Source organism: Ochotona princeps, chromosome 25 (assembly GCF_030435755.1).
Source record: "Ochotona princeps isolate mOchPri1 chromosome 25, mOchPri1.hap1, whole genome shotgun sequence".
In the NCBI taxonomy this organism is placed as follows: Eukaryota; Metazoa; Chordata; class Mammalia; order Lagomorpha; family Ochotonidae; genus Ochotona; species Ochotona princeps.
In genome coordinates this window covers 6399957-6416898 of record NC_080856.1, presented here as the reverse complement: position 1 = coordinate 6416898, position 16942 = coordinate 6399957, and the positions used below count along the sequence as shown (strand labels likewise).

At 38.3% G+C, this 16942-nt stretch overlaps 1 protein-coding gene and 1 long non-coding RNA gene across 2 annotated transcripts; both read left to right on the top strand.

Moving 5' to 3' along the window:
* Nucleotides 1–1674: 1674 nt before the first annotated feature.
* On the top strand, nt 1675–9791 carry LOC131483399 (uncharacterized). The gene is made up of 2 exons (XR_009247639.1): nt 1675–1833; nt 9608–9791. It is a non-coding gene; the product is annotated as an uncharacterized LOC131483399 (long non-coding RNA).
* A 1-nt stretch (nt 9792) lies between these two features.
* On the top strand, nt 9793–15934 carry SPAM1 (sperm adhesion molecule 1). The gene is made up of 3 exons (XM_004592555.3): nt 9793–10762; nt 11179–11268; nt 15181–15934. Exons 1-3 carry the CDS (start codon nt 9812–9814, stop codon nt 15715–15717), a joined length of 1578 nt encoding a protein of 525 aa, XP_004592612.2. The 5' UTR covers nt 9793–9811; the 3' UTR covers nt 15718–15934.
* Nucleotides 15935–16942: the final 1008 nt, after the last annotated feature.

Genomic DNA, 16942 nt, shown 5'->3' with positions numbered 1-16942 from the left:
GGCACAGTGAGTAAAGATGTCGCCTCTGGTGCTGGAATCCTATATAGGCACTAAGTGGATTCCAGGGTGCTCTGCTTCTGATCGAGCTCCCTGCTAACGCACCTGGGAAAGCAAGGATGACGGCCCAAATCCTCGGGCCCCTGAAGTAGCAGACCTGGGTGAAACTCCTGGCTCCTGATTTCTGACTGGCCCAGCTCTGTCCATTTCTGCCATTTGAGGAGTGAACTGGTAGATGGAAGACCTTTCTCTGTCTCTCCTTCTTCCTCTTTGTAATGCTGCCTTCAAATAATTAAATCAATCTTAAAAAAGAAAATAAGCCAAGTATTTACATCTCATAAATTCTTGTTCTATAACCATGAAAAAATCCAGGATTAGCTTTTCCAACCCTCAAGCTCCAGAACTTGAAAATACGGACCTAAGTACTAAAAATGACGAGGAGAAGTAATGGATCAGCATGTTTTCTAGTCTTATCTGATATATTTATGTGTCATTGCTTTAAGAGCAAAGGAGTCCAAGTTTGTAATATGGTTTGCATTTGAGGTGGAGTATTTGGTGGCAAAAGTGTTAGGTGTGTAAATCTACAGTGTCTTGGCCAGTTAGGCTGATCACTTTCACACAGGATGAAAATGTCATTGTTGTTCATGGAAAGGATCAGAGTAGAACACTCCAGTCCCCAGGTTCACTGTTTTTCGCAACCTTTGCAAAGGATAATGGCTTTGGTGCATCTCCGTTTTCCATGTACTCTTGTTAATTTATAACAGCAAAACATATGAACTATTTGACTTGAGTCAACAGCTTGTTTTTTGTTTTTTTTTTTTTTTAACCTGACAAAGTTACTGTGGAGTTCATGGCTATTCTTACAAGAGTTTTGATGTTCGGTGGCTTGATTAGAGGAGCAACTGCTCTACCACAGACCATGTAAGAGTTTCTGTGAACAGCTGAAACATTTGTAGATTTGGCAAAAGTTTCTTTTTTTTTTGCCATAAAAGATCATTCCAGAATAATATATAACCTACCTAAAGGTTGAGCGGGCTGCTGGGAAAAATCAAATGATACAGATTGATGACAATATTGACTTGGTTCATCAATCATGAAGACTTCAGGACCATCTTTTGGTAAAAGTGGAGAAAAATCCACTTCCATTGTTTTCACCTGAGTAAGGAAAAGCCGTAAGCATTTCCAGGTGAAATGAACTAGCAGAAACTGAAGAGTGGAGCTTTCCTTTTTTATTTATTCACCTTCCGATGGTTAGCCTGTCAAGTGCTTTCACTGGCAAAAATAAGAGGAAATTCAGCCTTATTTTTCACATGATCTATATGTTCATCAGCAGTGAGATGGATTATTAACATAAACAGGCTTTGGAAAAGGTGTATGGGAGAAATTGGGTTTGTGCCTGCCTTATTTATTAAAAAGTAAGCTTACGAAGGGAGAGACACATTTTGAAAGGGAACCCATACTGGAAGGTTGGATAGTGTGAGAGATTAGAATAGGTTACCTACCGGCTTTTCAAAAGATAGGGAAGGCTTTATTTAAAAGGTTTGGTGTTTGTGGGTTTCTTTGCCTAGGTAGGAGGGAGGCTTATCAGGGGAAACCAAGTGATAACCAAGTTTCTCTGTCTATGATCATGAGGAAAACTATGATCTTTGTGATGTCAGTTGCTTCTAGAATCTTAGAACTGGTGTGCAGGTGCCAGCGGCCATGGTCTTCCAGTGTCCTGGGACTAAAGAGCTGGTTCTAGCTTGATGTGGTTTCCATGAATCCAGGAGGATTTTCCTTGTACTTTGGTGACAGAATAACTGCTTAGCAGTTCTTCACAAAGTCTATCACAGCCAGGTAACAGCATATGCTTTTTTTTTTTTCTAAAAATCTTGACGTCTGTTTGATGTCTTGGTCAAAGAACAAAGTTTGTGAGTTGGTATAGACCACACTTTTTAAACTTAATGTGTTTTTACTTAAAAGTAAATTAGTTCTTACATAAAACAAGGTGCATTGTTCACTCAAGTCCGTATAAGGTTTACTCAATTATAAAATGAAGGTGCAGAAATGCCAATAGATAAAAAGTGACCAAAGAAAATTTTCCAAGGAGATCATCTGTCTTTTATCTGGAAAACTCTGGGTTTTTAGAACTACCAAAGGTAAAGCTTTTCGCCATTAATTTTAATGAAAGATGTTTTTCCTAAAATTCCTTTTATTTGTAGATTTTGACATTACACTTGATATAATGATTAAGCATGACATTTTATGGATTCTCTGGAGTTTTTCCAGAAAGTGGCTTATTTTGTTTAAAAATATGATTTCCTTCTTTTGATTCATCCTGTAAAATAATGACAATATGAGCACAAACGTTTCAATTCTTAATTTCTTCATCATTATCCTGTGGTCAATACAAGTAGTTAGATAGCATTTAGACCAGTCACCAAAAATGTGGAAAATCAACAGTGGATTAGCCTAAGGCTGGGGTAAGTTTAGAAAAATCAATGTGGAGTGTCATGAGGACAGTCTGGGCCTTGGAAAATTCTTGAGGGTTTGTTGATAATATCCATAAATTTGGTAAGATTTTCAAGTAGTGGTTTGGGAAATAATTTGATCAGAAATTTCTTGGGAGTCAGAGCAAAATCAGTTGTCTTCCGATTCCTCAGTTCTCTCTTTTTCTCCTTTCCCTCCTCTTTCCTTCTTCCCCCTACTCTCTTTAAAAATATTTATTTATTTTACTCAAAACTTAGAATTATAGAGAGATAGAGGGAGAAGCTGAGAGATCTTCCACTTGCTGGTTCACTTCCAAAGTGACTGTCGTGATCGAAGCTGGTCTGGTCCACAGCTGGGAGCCAGGAGCAGCTTCTGGATCTCCCACATGGGTGAAAATGTTCAAGGACACAGTTCGTCTTCTACTGTTTTCCTAGGCCATTGACAGGAAGCAGAATCATAAGTGCAGCAGCCAGGTCATGAAATCAATGCTCATATGGGATGCCAGTGCCACAGGCAGAGATTTAGCCTCCTAATATGTGGGAAATTCACTAGGGAATATATGGGGAAGCTAACGGAAGATAAAGGTTACTTTGAGTTTATGTATACTGTTCCGTTTCAGCATTAAATCCCAATCATCGATCATAAAAGTGTTCTCTTAGTATGCGGGACTATCTACACATGTAAAATTATTTTATGTTTTTCTTCAGGAAGAAAAGGGGAAATCAAAGTGGCATCTTTTAGGGTGATATATTCTGAACTCTCATAAACATTGAACCAATATTTTATGTATTTTGTTTTATTTGCTTCACAACAGATCTAGAAGATAGTGGGTTTGCTGCCTACATTTCATGTGGTTAAGATGGAAGCCTACAGAACAGTGAATTTAAAACATTGGGCAAGGTCATCTTGCTGGGAAATCTAGAAGTCACATTCTGTGTGTTGTGCCTAATCTAGAAAATAAAATTACTTACTGCAAAAGCTTGAACATTTTGTAGATGTTACCTAATGAATCCTCTAACAGATAAGAATTTTCCTGTTTGCTGAAGAGATGAACTTGCCCAAGGGTAGTTAATTGGAGACTGGCGTTAAAGTTCAAAACCAGGTGTGGCAGAGTGCAAAGCTCTTTTGTGTCATCATGATTTAGTTCATTCTACCATAAACATACAGTTTAAACTTAATAAACACATGCATACATTTATAATTGGCAGAAGATGTTCATGAGATGCTGCTCCCATCAGATGTGACATCTGATAGATGCTCCCTCCCATACCCTATGCTGTCCTAGCCCACTCTACTCCATCTCGTTGTATCTCAATCTCTACCTCTCTTCCCTCTTCTCTGCTAGCCTGTCCTACCCATCTCATTACATGCTCTCCACTTTATTTATTAAATATTTCAAAAAATTTATTTGAAAGACAGATTTACAGAGAGAAGGAGAAAGAGAGTGATTTTCCGTCTGCAGGTTTGCTCTCTAAAATGGCAAAGCCAGAAGCCAGGAGCCTCTTCCAGGTCTCCCATGTGGGTGAAGGAGACCAAGCACCTGAACCATCCTCTACTTTGTTTCCTAGGCCACAAGCAGGGATTGGAAGAGCAGCAGCAGGGACATGAACTTGGGCCCCTACACTTTTGTGGGAGACCTGGAAGAAGTTCCTGGTTCCTGGCTTTGGATCAGCTCAGCCTGGCCATTGTGACCATCTGGGGAGTGAATGGAAGGTCTTAATCTTTCCTTCTCTCTGTAAATCTGCCTTTGAAATAAAACCAAAAATAAGCAAATAAGTTGGATTCCTCAACTATCCCATAACAGAAATGAAGATGGAAATAAAACCTTAATATTTTCCTGGCTCTCAATTCCTTAATAATCCCTTCAGTCATATGTATCGTTAGCCTGTGGCCACAAAGGCAAAGGGAAGATTGAATTAAAATAGAATTTTAAAAGGTTAAAAGTGAATGTGAGAAAAACAGGAGGGAGAGGAGAAGGAAGAAGAGAAAAAAGAAGAAAAAGAAATATTGCTGGGGCTGCTTTGTCTCGTACTGTATCACACTATTGACCAGGGAGAATAATAATGACAGTAGGAAACAGTTCTGAGAGAAGAGATTGAATTAAAATAAATCATCTTTAAAATCTCTTCAAATTGTAACCTCTGACACATTTTACTGCCCAAATAACATGTAATGCTGAAAGTAGATTTTGTTAAACTCTTGTGTCTAATGTTTAAAATGTGATCTGAATTATATTTCACCCCCAAATTCCTATGTTGAACGCAATGCCCAGTATGGTAATATTGTGAGATGGAGAGTTTTAGGAGGTAATTAATCATGAGATTACTGTCCATTACTGAGATTAATTCCTTATTAGACCAAGGAGGTTGGTGGGGGTTTATTTGCCCCTTCTACAAGGCTTTATTGAAAGACCATCATTTATAAGAAAGACGCCTTTGCAAAACTCTGAACCAGCTGGTGTCTCTATATTGAATTTTCCAGTTCCTCTGGAACTAGAAAAAATTCATTTCTGTTTATCAGTTGTTTAGCTTATGGTATTATGTTATAACAACTCGGACTAAGAAAAATATAACTAAAACTGGATTTCATCCAATAGATGTGCTTTGGCTGGTGTGAATATAAATTTAGTGATAGTGGGGGGGAAGATTATTTGATGAAGGTATTAAGGTATGCAATAGGTAAATTATACAAAAGCATGGCATTTGAAAGTTAGGGACAGGACAGGAAAGGCAGTGAGTAGTCAGTGTACTGAGGGGCATGAACTGGTTTTAAATGTGAACACAAATGGTGAGTGATACATACAAAATGTACACTTTTGTGAGTTTTTAAAAATTATTTTTAGATGATTTATTTGAAAGGCAGAGAGAGGAGAGAGAGGAGAACACACACTTTCATCTGCTGGTTCACTTTCAAATGATCACATTGTTAGGGACTGGACCAGGCTGAAGCTAGGAACCAGGATCTCCTTCCTGGTCTCTCATGTGGGTGGCAGGTGTCCAAGCATTGGGTCATTTTCCAGACTCATTAAGCTGGTAGCTGAACTGAACATGTGGCTTCCAGGACTGAAAAAGTGGCACTGCAAAATGAGATGCCAATGTTTTAGGAGGTGGCTTAACCTGCTGTGGCATATTGGTGGCCCCTATTTGTATCTTTAATATAATCCCATGTGTAGAAAATTCAGTAGCTATGACTTCAGTAACTCAGAGAAATAAAAAAGTGTTGGTCCTGTGACTGATTCAAGGAAGAGGAACAATAGTTTTCCCTAACAGAATTGTGAACTCATGCTGCCTATTATGGCTATTGTGTTTTTGTGAAATTCATTACACACTACTCCAATACCAACAAAGGTATTCATAGCGTCCTTATAATTTGATTGATGCTGAGTCCTGTTATCAATGGTAAGTAACCAAGCAATGTGATCACAGCAGTGGGGTTAGTCCTAGGTATAGGAAGGTGGTAGGTTGGATGGGCTGAGCCCGAGTTCAGCCTGGGATTGGACAAGAGGCAATACTGACAGCATCCCTAGTAAAATGATGGTGCTTCTAACTAGCATCTTGGATGTAGAAGCTCTTCAAGTTTTTTAATTACTCTGGTCCAGTCATCCTTGGATGTGTCAGCCTCACGCTTGGTAGAAGGCATGCTTGTCATCTGAAGAACGCTTGAGCTCTCTAGTACTTGGGAGATGTATGGTGGCTTCTATTTATACATCTGCATTTTTCAGTGTTGTCATTGGCCATAATTTTGAATTTACTAGAATTCCAAGTGCATCAGGTTCACTTATTTAATTAACTAATTATCTCGTTTAGTGTGTGTAAGAGGAGGGACTGACATTACTTCCTTGACCAAACTCTATCGGAGCTCACTTGTACGCACTGCTTGATCAGGCTCCATCCCTGGGCTTGTGCTCAAACTTTCAGGGCCCAGTTCTAGCAAGAGTCCTCCTGACTCAGTTTAGCAAGAATTCCCCATCCTCCATATGACACCATGCTTTGATATCTAGTGGGATTCCTCATGCTCCAGCACCTCTGAGGTAATATCTGATCACTCTGGCATCATCAAAAAACAGGTCATGTGGGACGGACTCGGCTAGGTTTCAACCCCAACTGAGCCATATATGAGCTATATGTGGGTATGGATGAGCCGTGGCTGGGCTGAAACTCTCAACAGCAGGAACCAGAATGGGTTGAAGAGCAGTGCTGGCCAAAGGACCTGCTGGTATGCGTGAAGCCTGACACCAAGGGGTCTGATGGAGGAATCTGAGCAGTTCCTCTGACAGGACACTGACCCTAGAAATAAATGCAGAAAGTATGGAGGTAAACAACCCAGAAGAGGCTTTGGAAAGTGACCCACTGGCATACATTTGGCTTGGGTTGGGGGCAGACCAGGCTGAATTGGTTCACATCATCCACTGGCAAATCCGAGCGCTGGAACTGTGTGGGGGCCTGACCAGGTTTGGTTGCGATAAAAACAGTACAAAACACCAAATGCCAAGGTGAAATGGCCTGTGCCAATAGGGAATGCAGCACCCAACCAGCACACCTCCCACTGGTTTAGGTGAGGGACGAGTGTGTGATGGGCAGAGCCGGGAAGAGCTGCAATACTCATTGGTTCCAACGGAGGTCGGTGCTCAGAATAGAATCAACCCAGGGGTTACAACCACCAGCTGATCGGAGTGATGGACTGTGGCGGGCACTGTGCTTACTAGTAGTGCATGTAGGAGCCTGGACTGGGAACACCTCAAAGTTTCTTTGGGGATTCCCCTGAACAAAATGGAGGAATCAAAACATTAACCAAGAAAAGATAGAAGATGGAGTAGATCAATCAACCACCTCAGCTATATGTTTGCAGCGAAAAACTGGACAAGGGGAAACTCTAAGATGGACTATGTCAATCAGTGGACTCTGCACCAGCCTCATCATACCTGGACTGTTGCTGATGATATGTTGGAGCTTCTAATTGATCGAGGTGACGCTCTGCTGGCTCTGCCTTCAAACCTGAGAGGGCCTCCCTAAGAGGCCGTTGAACTTGACTGGACAAGTGGGATGCTGGACTCTGTATAGTGTGAGCTTTAAATTAGGGAATCTCAACAGAACTTGAGCTGTGGTTATGCATTAAGGTGAAGGAACTCACCATGGGGGAAGGGTTTGGAGTGAAGGGGGGAGAATCCCAGTACCTATGAAATTGTCATGTAACACAATGTAATTAATGAATAAATGAATAGAAAAAAAATTAAAAAATAAAAAAAACCATGTCATGTTGTCTAGAATCCCCACTTACTCTTCGCTGTTAGTGGCTTCTGCTGATCACCCTGCTTCTTGGATGTAAATTCCCTTTTTTTTTCTGTTTTATTTGGTTTTAAAACTGGTTCTGAACCATGATTTCATGTCTCCTCTTAGAATAGTTTTTCTCAAAAAATTGTTTTGTGTGTTTTAACCACTGTCTAGCTCTATTTTTCTCGGACAACTCTGGCTTCTGAGAAAAGTTTAAACTTTTTCATGTTCATGTGTCACTGTTGGCTGAAATTTTGAGTTTACTGAAATTTAAAATACAAAGTATCCACTTATTTGACGAGCTTATCTGAAATGTGTCAGTGGAATTTAAATGGAGTGACTCTCAAAATTGACTAATAATCTAGCCCTATAACTAAAGGCCTATTATGTTCTTTAATCAGCTCTGATGTCTAAAAAGATTCAGGAAACACAGTATTTACTTACTTTTTTTTCCAGAATTCTCTTCCAAGAATACGATTATTTTATATTTTCAATGAAAATCCCTTGGTGTACTGATCTGTCATTCATTTTTAAAAGGAGAGGATTTAGCCACTAGTCTATCATGCTGGGCCCCCAAATACTATTTTAAATGCAGGTGTCTAGGTCTGCCCCAGTTTTCTGCTCCAAGACTTTTCTGAAGAGTCATAACAGAGAGATTTCATTCAATTTTCAATAATAGAAGTGCCTGGTTTTAAAGATTTATTTACTTATTTGAAACACAGAGTTGCAGATGGAAAGAGAGGGAGAAAGAGTAAGGGAGAAAGACAGTGAGAGACAGAGACAGAGACACAGAGAGACAGAGAAAGTGAGAGACACACAGAAAGAAGAGAGCAAATTGATCTTCCATCTGCTTTTTTTTTTTTTTTTTTTAAGTCCCCAAATGGCAGCAATAGCTGGACCTGGACAAACTCGGAGCTGAAACTCCATTTGGGTATCTCACCTTGTTTCCAGGGACCCAAGAACTTGGTTCCTCTTTCCCTGCTCTCCCAGGCATGTTGGCAGGGAGCTGAACTGGAAGTGGGGCAGTGGGCACTTGCATTGGTACTCTGGTCCAGGATGTGGTCTTGGGGAGAAGCAACTGGATGCATGGTACCACCATGCTGGCTACTGTCATGTTTTTCTCATATAAAATGTTCATGAAGAAACTAGATTCGATTTCAACTGGTTGCTTGGTAGAAGTTTATGGTGGATTCCACAGTTTCACGCAAACTTTCAAAATGGAAGAAACGATCTTTCCTTCCTTTCTTATTATCACCTTTCCGAAGAGAAAAGAAAAAAAAAAGATGAATTTGCAGAGTTTGGTAAGAGGTTGTTTCATATATTTGGTAGACTACTATAAAGCAGTCTTTCAAGAAAAAATAAAAAAGGATGAGAAGCTCAAATGGTAATTTATTTTCATTAATGAGCCTTTAGTAAGGCATTGACTGGCACATCCTTCTGAACATCAGGGAATTTAGAAGTAAAAGTAGCTACTTAAAAAACAATTATATAAAAAAAGTAGAGAGAGAGAGAGATTTTATCTACTGATTCACTCCCCAAATGGTGTCAATGGTCAGAGCCAGACCAGGCCCACCAGTGCTAATCTGTGCCACAATACCAGCCTAAAAATAGCTACTCTCATTTCTTTTATAGGCTTGGTAATAGGGGATTTAGGATGCTGAGACAAAAGTTAACTATTATATATCTTGTGTCATATATAAGAACAAATAATTTTATTGATTCAAACATAGGAATTAGATCCTTCACCTTCTAAAATTGAATAAAACTCCTCATGTTTAAAGTTGTAACCTTGGTAAACTATACAGCCTTGGCAGTGCAACCTTAGCATAATCTTAGCAGTTTATTCCATATTTCGTATTTTTTTCCTTTAGATACAAATGATGCAACTTGCGAATGATTCCTGTCATTGAAATAAGAAGAATAACATTTAAATGAAACATTATCATAAGTACCTTTTAACCATCAAAGAGGTTTCATTACACAATCTTTTGTCTATGTTTGTATCTTTTATAAAATGTGGGTAAACCAATGCAAGTAAGAAGACAGATTTTTTTTTATAGTTATTATTCTTTGCAATGGGACTGCTAAAATTCATACATACCTTTTTTGGACTTGTTGGGTTCAACAGACCATTCCAAAGAGCATTCATTTTCTTTTTGATTCCATGTTGCTTGACCGTGGATTTCAGAGCACCCCCTATTATCCCAAATGTGCCTTTTGTCTGGGCCTGGAATGCCCCAACTGAACTTTGTGTTGGAAAGTTTGATGAACCGTTAGATATGAGCCTCTTCTCTTTAATTGGAAGTCCCCGAGAAGGCAAGACAGGACAAGGGGTTACAATATTCTATGCTGATAGACTTGGCTGCTACCCTTTCATAGGTGCGGGAGATACAAGAAGGAGTGGAGGAATTCCCCAACTGGGGAACTTACAAAAGCATCTGAAGAAAGCTAAGACAGACATATTACATTACATCCCAACAGACAATGTGGGCTTGGCTGTCATTGATTGGGAAGAATGGAGACCCAGCTGGATAAGAAACTGGAAGCCTAAGGATATTTACAGGAATATCTCTATTGAGTTGGTTCAGAAACAAAATCCACAAATTAATCTCACAGAGGCCACAAAGAGAGCGAAAGAAGAATTTGAAAAAGCAGGAAAAAATTTCATGCTAGAGACACTAAAGTTGGGAAAAGCACTTCGGCCAAATCACTTATGGGGCTATTATCTTTTTCCCGATTGTTACAACCACAACTATGCTAGTCCCGATTATAAAGGATCATGCCCTGATATAGAAAAGCAGAGAAATGATCACATCGACTGGTTGTGGAATGAAACTACTGCCCTTTACCCATCCATTTATCTCAACACCAACCTCCAGTCTTCTCCAAAAGCTGTCTTATATGTCCGTAATCGAGTGCAGGAGGCTATTAGGGTTTCTCAGAGACCTAGTCCTCAAAACCCTCTGCCAATTTTTGTATATGCACGCCTAGTTTTTACTGATGTAACTTCTCAGTTCCTTTCTCAGGTGAGTATGTCAAGTTATAAGGGACATTAAACGTCCGTGAAAAGAGTTGAAAACAATCTCATTTTTAAGGGAATTGAGTTTGGCTTTTAACATTACTTAAAACTCAGAATGCAAGTAGGTCTACATTGTAATATGAATGCAAAGCAAGAATATTTTTAGTCTTAAAGGCAATCATATAATATCAGCAATTTTGGAAAGTTACCTAGTATAGATTATAGATTAGCTCCGTTTTTTATGCATCTTGCTGTCTTGTCAAAAAAAGTAGCTAAAATAGTAGCCTCTACTTTTTAAAGTAAGGCAGTGGTTGTATGAAATATGTAAGTAATGGATAAATGTTTGTGACTCTGGGGTCATATTACTTAGGTTCGCTGTTGGTGTCCTGTGAATAATATGTTGCATCTTTTTTTCCCCCTCAGGATGACCTTGTTAGTACAATTGGTGAAAGTGTTGCTCTGGGGGTTTCTGGCATAGTAATATGGGGAACTCTTGGTTTAGCACGAAGTATGGTAAGTTTAATTGATAGGAAGTAGATGAAATGTTTTTGAGGATTGTTTTAGTATGGAATAAGGGAATACATGCTATGCTTGTCACATAACAAGTTCACCATAGCTTTATAAAAGTATCTTTCCTTGTTTAGGTTATAAGGTACAAAATACTTAATTGTGACATGTGCATTGAGTGATTAAGATGTCCATGTTCCACATTGAAGCATGCCAGCTCAATACCTGACTCTAGCTTCTTTCTAAAGCAGAAACTGGGAAACAGTGGTGGTGATCCAAGCTGCTTTCATCTGTGTAGGAGACCCTCATGGAACTTCTGGCTCCTGACTTGGCCCCTACTCAATCCCTGCTATTGAGGGCTGAGGAAGTAAACCAGAAGATGGGATCTCCCTACTCTGTGTGTGTGTGTGTGTGTGTGTGTGTGTGTGTGTGTGTGTGTGTTTCTGCCTTTCAAGTTAAGTTTTTCTAGAGAAGATATTGTATGTACTTTCAATAAGGAAAGAAACACTTGCTGAGATTAATTGAAATACTCTGGACTACATATTTATGGTAGCAAAGATAGGACTACATCCTCAATTTTCTGACATGGCATTTGGGGTTAGAATATAGATTATTCTCCAGTTAATTTCTGTTCTTGTTTAGTTGTCCAGATCAGGCCTTTATTTTCATCTCTTTACCTTTGACTGAATGCAACAATAAGGCTGAGTTGGAATTGAAGTTTTCCATATCTGATGAAAGGGGAAAGCCAGAGATGAATGTGCCTTGGAGAATGTTAAATGAAGCTTATAGTTCTAGGGTCCCATTCTAGGAGCTGTGCTGTAGGACTGGAAGAGATCTTTCTAGGATTATATTTATCTCTTATTCCTTATCTAGAATAACCTGATTCTTGCTTCTGTTAGGAATATCTATCAACCATCACATTTCTAAAATTCTTTCAAGGTCATCCTACATTTGACTATTTTTAAATAAAAATAAAAATTGATCTGCAATAAGAATAATGAAAACGTAATTTCAGAGAAAGAAGTATGCCCTTCGGTAAAATTTTTCATGTGTTAGAAAATTATCTTAGATTTAACAGTTCCTCCAAGTAGAGTCCTTATCTACTTCATTTGCGTCTCCAATTCCATGAGCTCTTTTCTTCAATAATATAATTAATTCTACGAGGAAACATTTGTAAATTCTATATACTACTTCCTTTTTGTGTGTGTGTTTGAAAGAACAGGAACTTCACGATCACTCTGATGGAGAATAATGAATTCTCCAATGAGTGACACATTGTGTGAGTGTCACACATCATACTTGGTGGCACTTAATGCTCATATTCTTCTACTACCCCTTTGTGATCATCTCTCTTACTATTCACACAGGACTAATTCTTCAGCTTTCATATGATGGTTTTATTATAATCCTCAGATCATTCTTCTTATCTTTAAGGGTTTTAGGAAACAACTGTAATATCATCTGAGCTTAGTACAAACCATCATAGATCCTTGCTAGCAGGAAAATAATGAAGAATATTGGCAAAGTCCAAGCATTCTTGAAGCTTGCGAATGATAATAGATCATGTGCAAACATATCTTGTGATATGTTAATTACGTATTAGTTTACTTTTTGCTGCCGCAGTGAAATGCCTGAGGCACATAAACTTTATGAAGAATAGAGATTTATTAGTTCATGGTTTCAGAGATTAAGAGCAAGATTAGGCAGCTAGGATTGGCTTGGCTTAAGATAATAGAAGCACTGAAGAGCTGGCAAAGACAACAGGATGCAGGGAGAATTATTTAATCCTCAAATCAGCTTTTTATAACAAAACGATCATAAACTGGCTATTACTTAAGTACCTTCAACTATGCTACATCTCTGAACACTGTGAACAAATTAAATTCTCACCTTCTCAGTACAATTAACTTGCCATTTTGAGGTTTATACCTTTGCAGGAGTTCAGGATCAAGTTATATTCAAACAATTGCAGCACTTTACACAGAGAAAGGAGCATTCCAAGCACAGGAAAGAGTAACTATTGTTGAACATGAGGCTGCAGGACTAATGAAACAAGTACTGTGTCTAAGGTATAAAGCTGGTGTGGGAGATTTGTAGAAGAGAAATTAGGGTCCGATTGCATGAAAATAAAGAGAAGCTCAGTTTCAATCTAAATGTCATGCAAAGTCATTTTGGAATTAAAAAAGAGAATGGTGTATTGGCTTTCTGTTGCGTTGCTTGGGTAAAATTAGAACGAACTGGCAAACTGGCCAAAACAACAGAATTTGTTAGAATTTTCTGGGTCAGAAGTCTGACACGGGTCTTAGTGGGCTAAAATTAGGGTGCAGGTAGGGCTGCCTGCCCTTCCACTACAGAATCCACACTTGCTCCTTCTGGCTGTTGGCAGATTCAGATACATATGATTGTAGCAATGAGATTTCCAATGACCTGCCTGACTGCTGGCTAAGAGGCATTTCCACTAAGAGACCTTCCCCGTTCCCACATTCTTTAGTTCATCTCTAAAGTGAGCAAAGGTGTATGGAAACACTTCGACACTTTGAATCTTTCCACTTTCTTCCATTACATCTTTCTAGTCCGGCTGGAAAGGTTTCTACATTCTCTAAGATTATGTAACTTTTTAGCACCAACCTGTATACTTCATGGTGATCATTGCTTCACAAGGCCCATATCCTTGTTGAGATCTGAAAAAAATTCCTTGCTGTTTAAGCTAACACCATTATAAATTCTGGGGGATTCAGTTGTTGAAGTCTTGGGGAGGCCATTTTTCTATTAACAATAAACAGTATACTTTCGAAGAAGGTAACAAGAAATATAATTGGAGGCATAGCTACAAAGTTCCCTTGACTTGCCTGCCAACATCCCCACTTCCTTTGGATGTGAAGGACTAACAAGGTGACTTACCTCATGGGGGATAAAAACCTATCTCCGATGCTTTTTAGAACATACCAGACTTGAGAAATAATTTCAGTTACTCATTTATATTCTGCTAAATCTATACAAAGTTGTCCATTATTCACATTTAACTTTACACAATATTTTGTAAGAAAAAAGTATAGTCTGTTGAACTTGGTTAGTTCTTTCAAGCAGCAATTTAGAAATCCTTTTGAATGCTCCTTAAACTTGTCTGACAAATGTATATTTATTTCACTTATAATTTATTGGGGGTTAAACTAAAGATGTGCTGGGTCCTGTGTTATTTTCATATGTAGTATATATTTTGATCTTCATAAAAACCCCATGTGGTAGGATCCAAGATAAACTTTATTTTACAGATGATGAAACTGAAGTATAACTGAATGAATTGTGGTAGGATCCAAGATAAACTTTATTTTACAGATGATGAAACTGAAGTATAACTGAATGAATTGATCTTATCTAGGTCACATAGATAGAAAATTAAACCTTAGAAGCCTTATGAGGTTCCTAAGTTCATGTAGGAGAAAAAAAAATTTTTCAAGAAATGAATTAAAAACAAAGCTATCAAATCTCATGAGATGTGGCAAAAATAGTATTCAAAAGGACTTTTATAATGTCTCTCCTCCATTGTCCCCTGTGTTTTGTCATAAAATAGTCCATCAGGTGTAGTCTTGACTCCAGCATTCTGCTCTTTATGTGGGTCATAACACTGTTGGCATAGACAAGGACAGTTTAGCATCAGGATTAGTCTGTGAACTACTGAGGAACATCAAAGCAAGGATTAGGCTTAAGCATCAATGGATCAATTATTCAGTGCATGAAATGGCAAGTGAAACTTAACAAAGGTTATAAAAAAATAATCTTGCTTGTTAAGGTTACAATGATAAATTGTTTCCTTACTCTGGTTTTGTTCATTCTTTCTTAGAAGTTTCTTATGGCAGTGAACTGGTTCACATGTAAACTAACTTATCTCAATATTCTTTCCATTTTGCAATTTCATAGAAATATTGCCTGATCCTAGATGATTACTTGAAAGACGTGCTGAATCCTTATTTAATCAACGTCACCCTCGCAGCCAAAATGTGTAGCCAAGCCCTTTGCAATGAACAGGGAGTGTGTACAAGGAGACAATGGGACTCCAGTGACTATCTTCACCTGAACCCAGCGAATTTTGCCATTCGCCTTGGGAACGATGGAAAGTACAACGTGCATGGGAAGCTTACCCTGAAAGACCTGCAGCAATTTTCAAGCAAATTTCATTGCAGCTGTTACAGCAACTTGAACTGTAAGGAGAGAACAGATATGAGAAATGTTGAAATAATTAATGTGTGTGCTACTGAAGACGTTTGTATAAACAGCCCTGTAAGCCGAGACGCTGGTATTGAACCTACCCTGGAGATAAAGGATGTTCCTCCTGTCAGCAACACTACGTCTATCAAATCGTCTACCACGCTGTCTCCAGGTGTTCCCAGAAAATACATCACTGGGTGCCTTTTAGTTCTATCTATGTATTACCAGTATTTGAAATATTTACAATAGACTTGTGGCAATTAGAAAATGCAACATTGAATATTATCTGACAAAATAAGTTTTATATCACATTTGTAATCATTCTATTTTGGGTTTCAAAAGCAAAATACAAAACACGTATTGGAAGCCTGTAGCACTTGGAAGGGCTAGTTTTCTTCCAACGATAGTGAAGCCAAATTACTGAAAATGAATATCTGAAATTTACAATAAAAATTTCAAGAAAGTATTGCTGTGAAAATTTCTACTTTTTAAATAAAAGAGTAAGAACTATGGTTTTTAGCTACTTCATCTTGGAAACTTATTGCAACTTTGTTTTTATAAAACGATAACCTTTAAAGAATTATTGTCCTATTGACTTTTATCCATGATTTAACATGTCTTAAATTCACATTGTAAGATACTCCAATTTTTGTCTCATTCATGATTGTCAAATTTAACTTACATTTTTTAAAAATTTTAACTTAAAAAACTGTTTACTTAAAAATTCTTTATCTGAATAATTTGTTATCTATTTATTTGAAAGGCAGAGTTACATAAAGGGAGGGAGTGTGAGAGAACTCTTCTACCTGGTGGTTGACTTCCCAAATGGTTGTGGTACGTGCAACTGAGCAAGACCTGAACTTGGGCGCCTTGAAGTCCATGCTGTTCTCCCACGTGTGTGGCAGAGGCTTAAGAATTTGGGGGATATCTTGCTTCATTCCCAGGTGCACTTGGAGGAAGCTGAACTAGAACTGGAGCAGCCGGGACTTGAGTTGTTGCTTATATAAGATGCCAAAATTTAATCTCATGTGCCTAAAATGCTGTGTCATTTAGACACTCATTAACATCCTTCACTTGTGTTTACTGAGAACAGTAATGAGCAGTTGTGTTTATTCTCTGCCAGACTTTATAATAAATGTTACAGAATCAAGGTGAATTTGCATGTTTTTTTGTTATCAGAATTAGTTGTACACACACACAAAAGGAAAGAAATTGAAAGTAGAGAGGTACAACATGCATTTGATAAAATGCTGTTCATTTGGCAAGTATTGGTTTGTAGACGAGTTTGGGGTGTGTCGAAACCTTCCTGAAACAGATGTTGTATGTATAAGTTCCCTGGAAGATGGAAAAGGCATTAGGTGCTGTGGGACAGAAGGAATGTCAGAAGGATGGAACATTGAGCACGGTCAGGAGGGTAACATAAAGTAGATGGTGGCTTAAAAAGGAAAGCCTTCATAAGGCTTTGAGGTTACAT

What these genes read in the sequence shown, in the direction of transcription:
- SPAM1 (XM_004592555.3), top strand. Translation starts at nt 9,812, where the DNA reads ATGGGACTGCTAAAATTCATACATACCTTTTTTGGACTTGTTGGGTTC. An exon ending in CTTCTCAGTTCCTTTCTCAG is followed by an intron (nt 10,763 to 11,178) that starts GTGAGTATGTCA and finishes TTTCCCCCTCAG; the next exon opens with GATGACCTTGTTAGTACAAT. An exon ending in TTGGTTTAGCACGAAGTATG is followed by an intron (nt 11,269 to 15,180) that starts GTAAGTTTAATT and finishes GCAATTTCATAG; the next exon opens with AAATATTGCCTGATCCTAGA.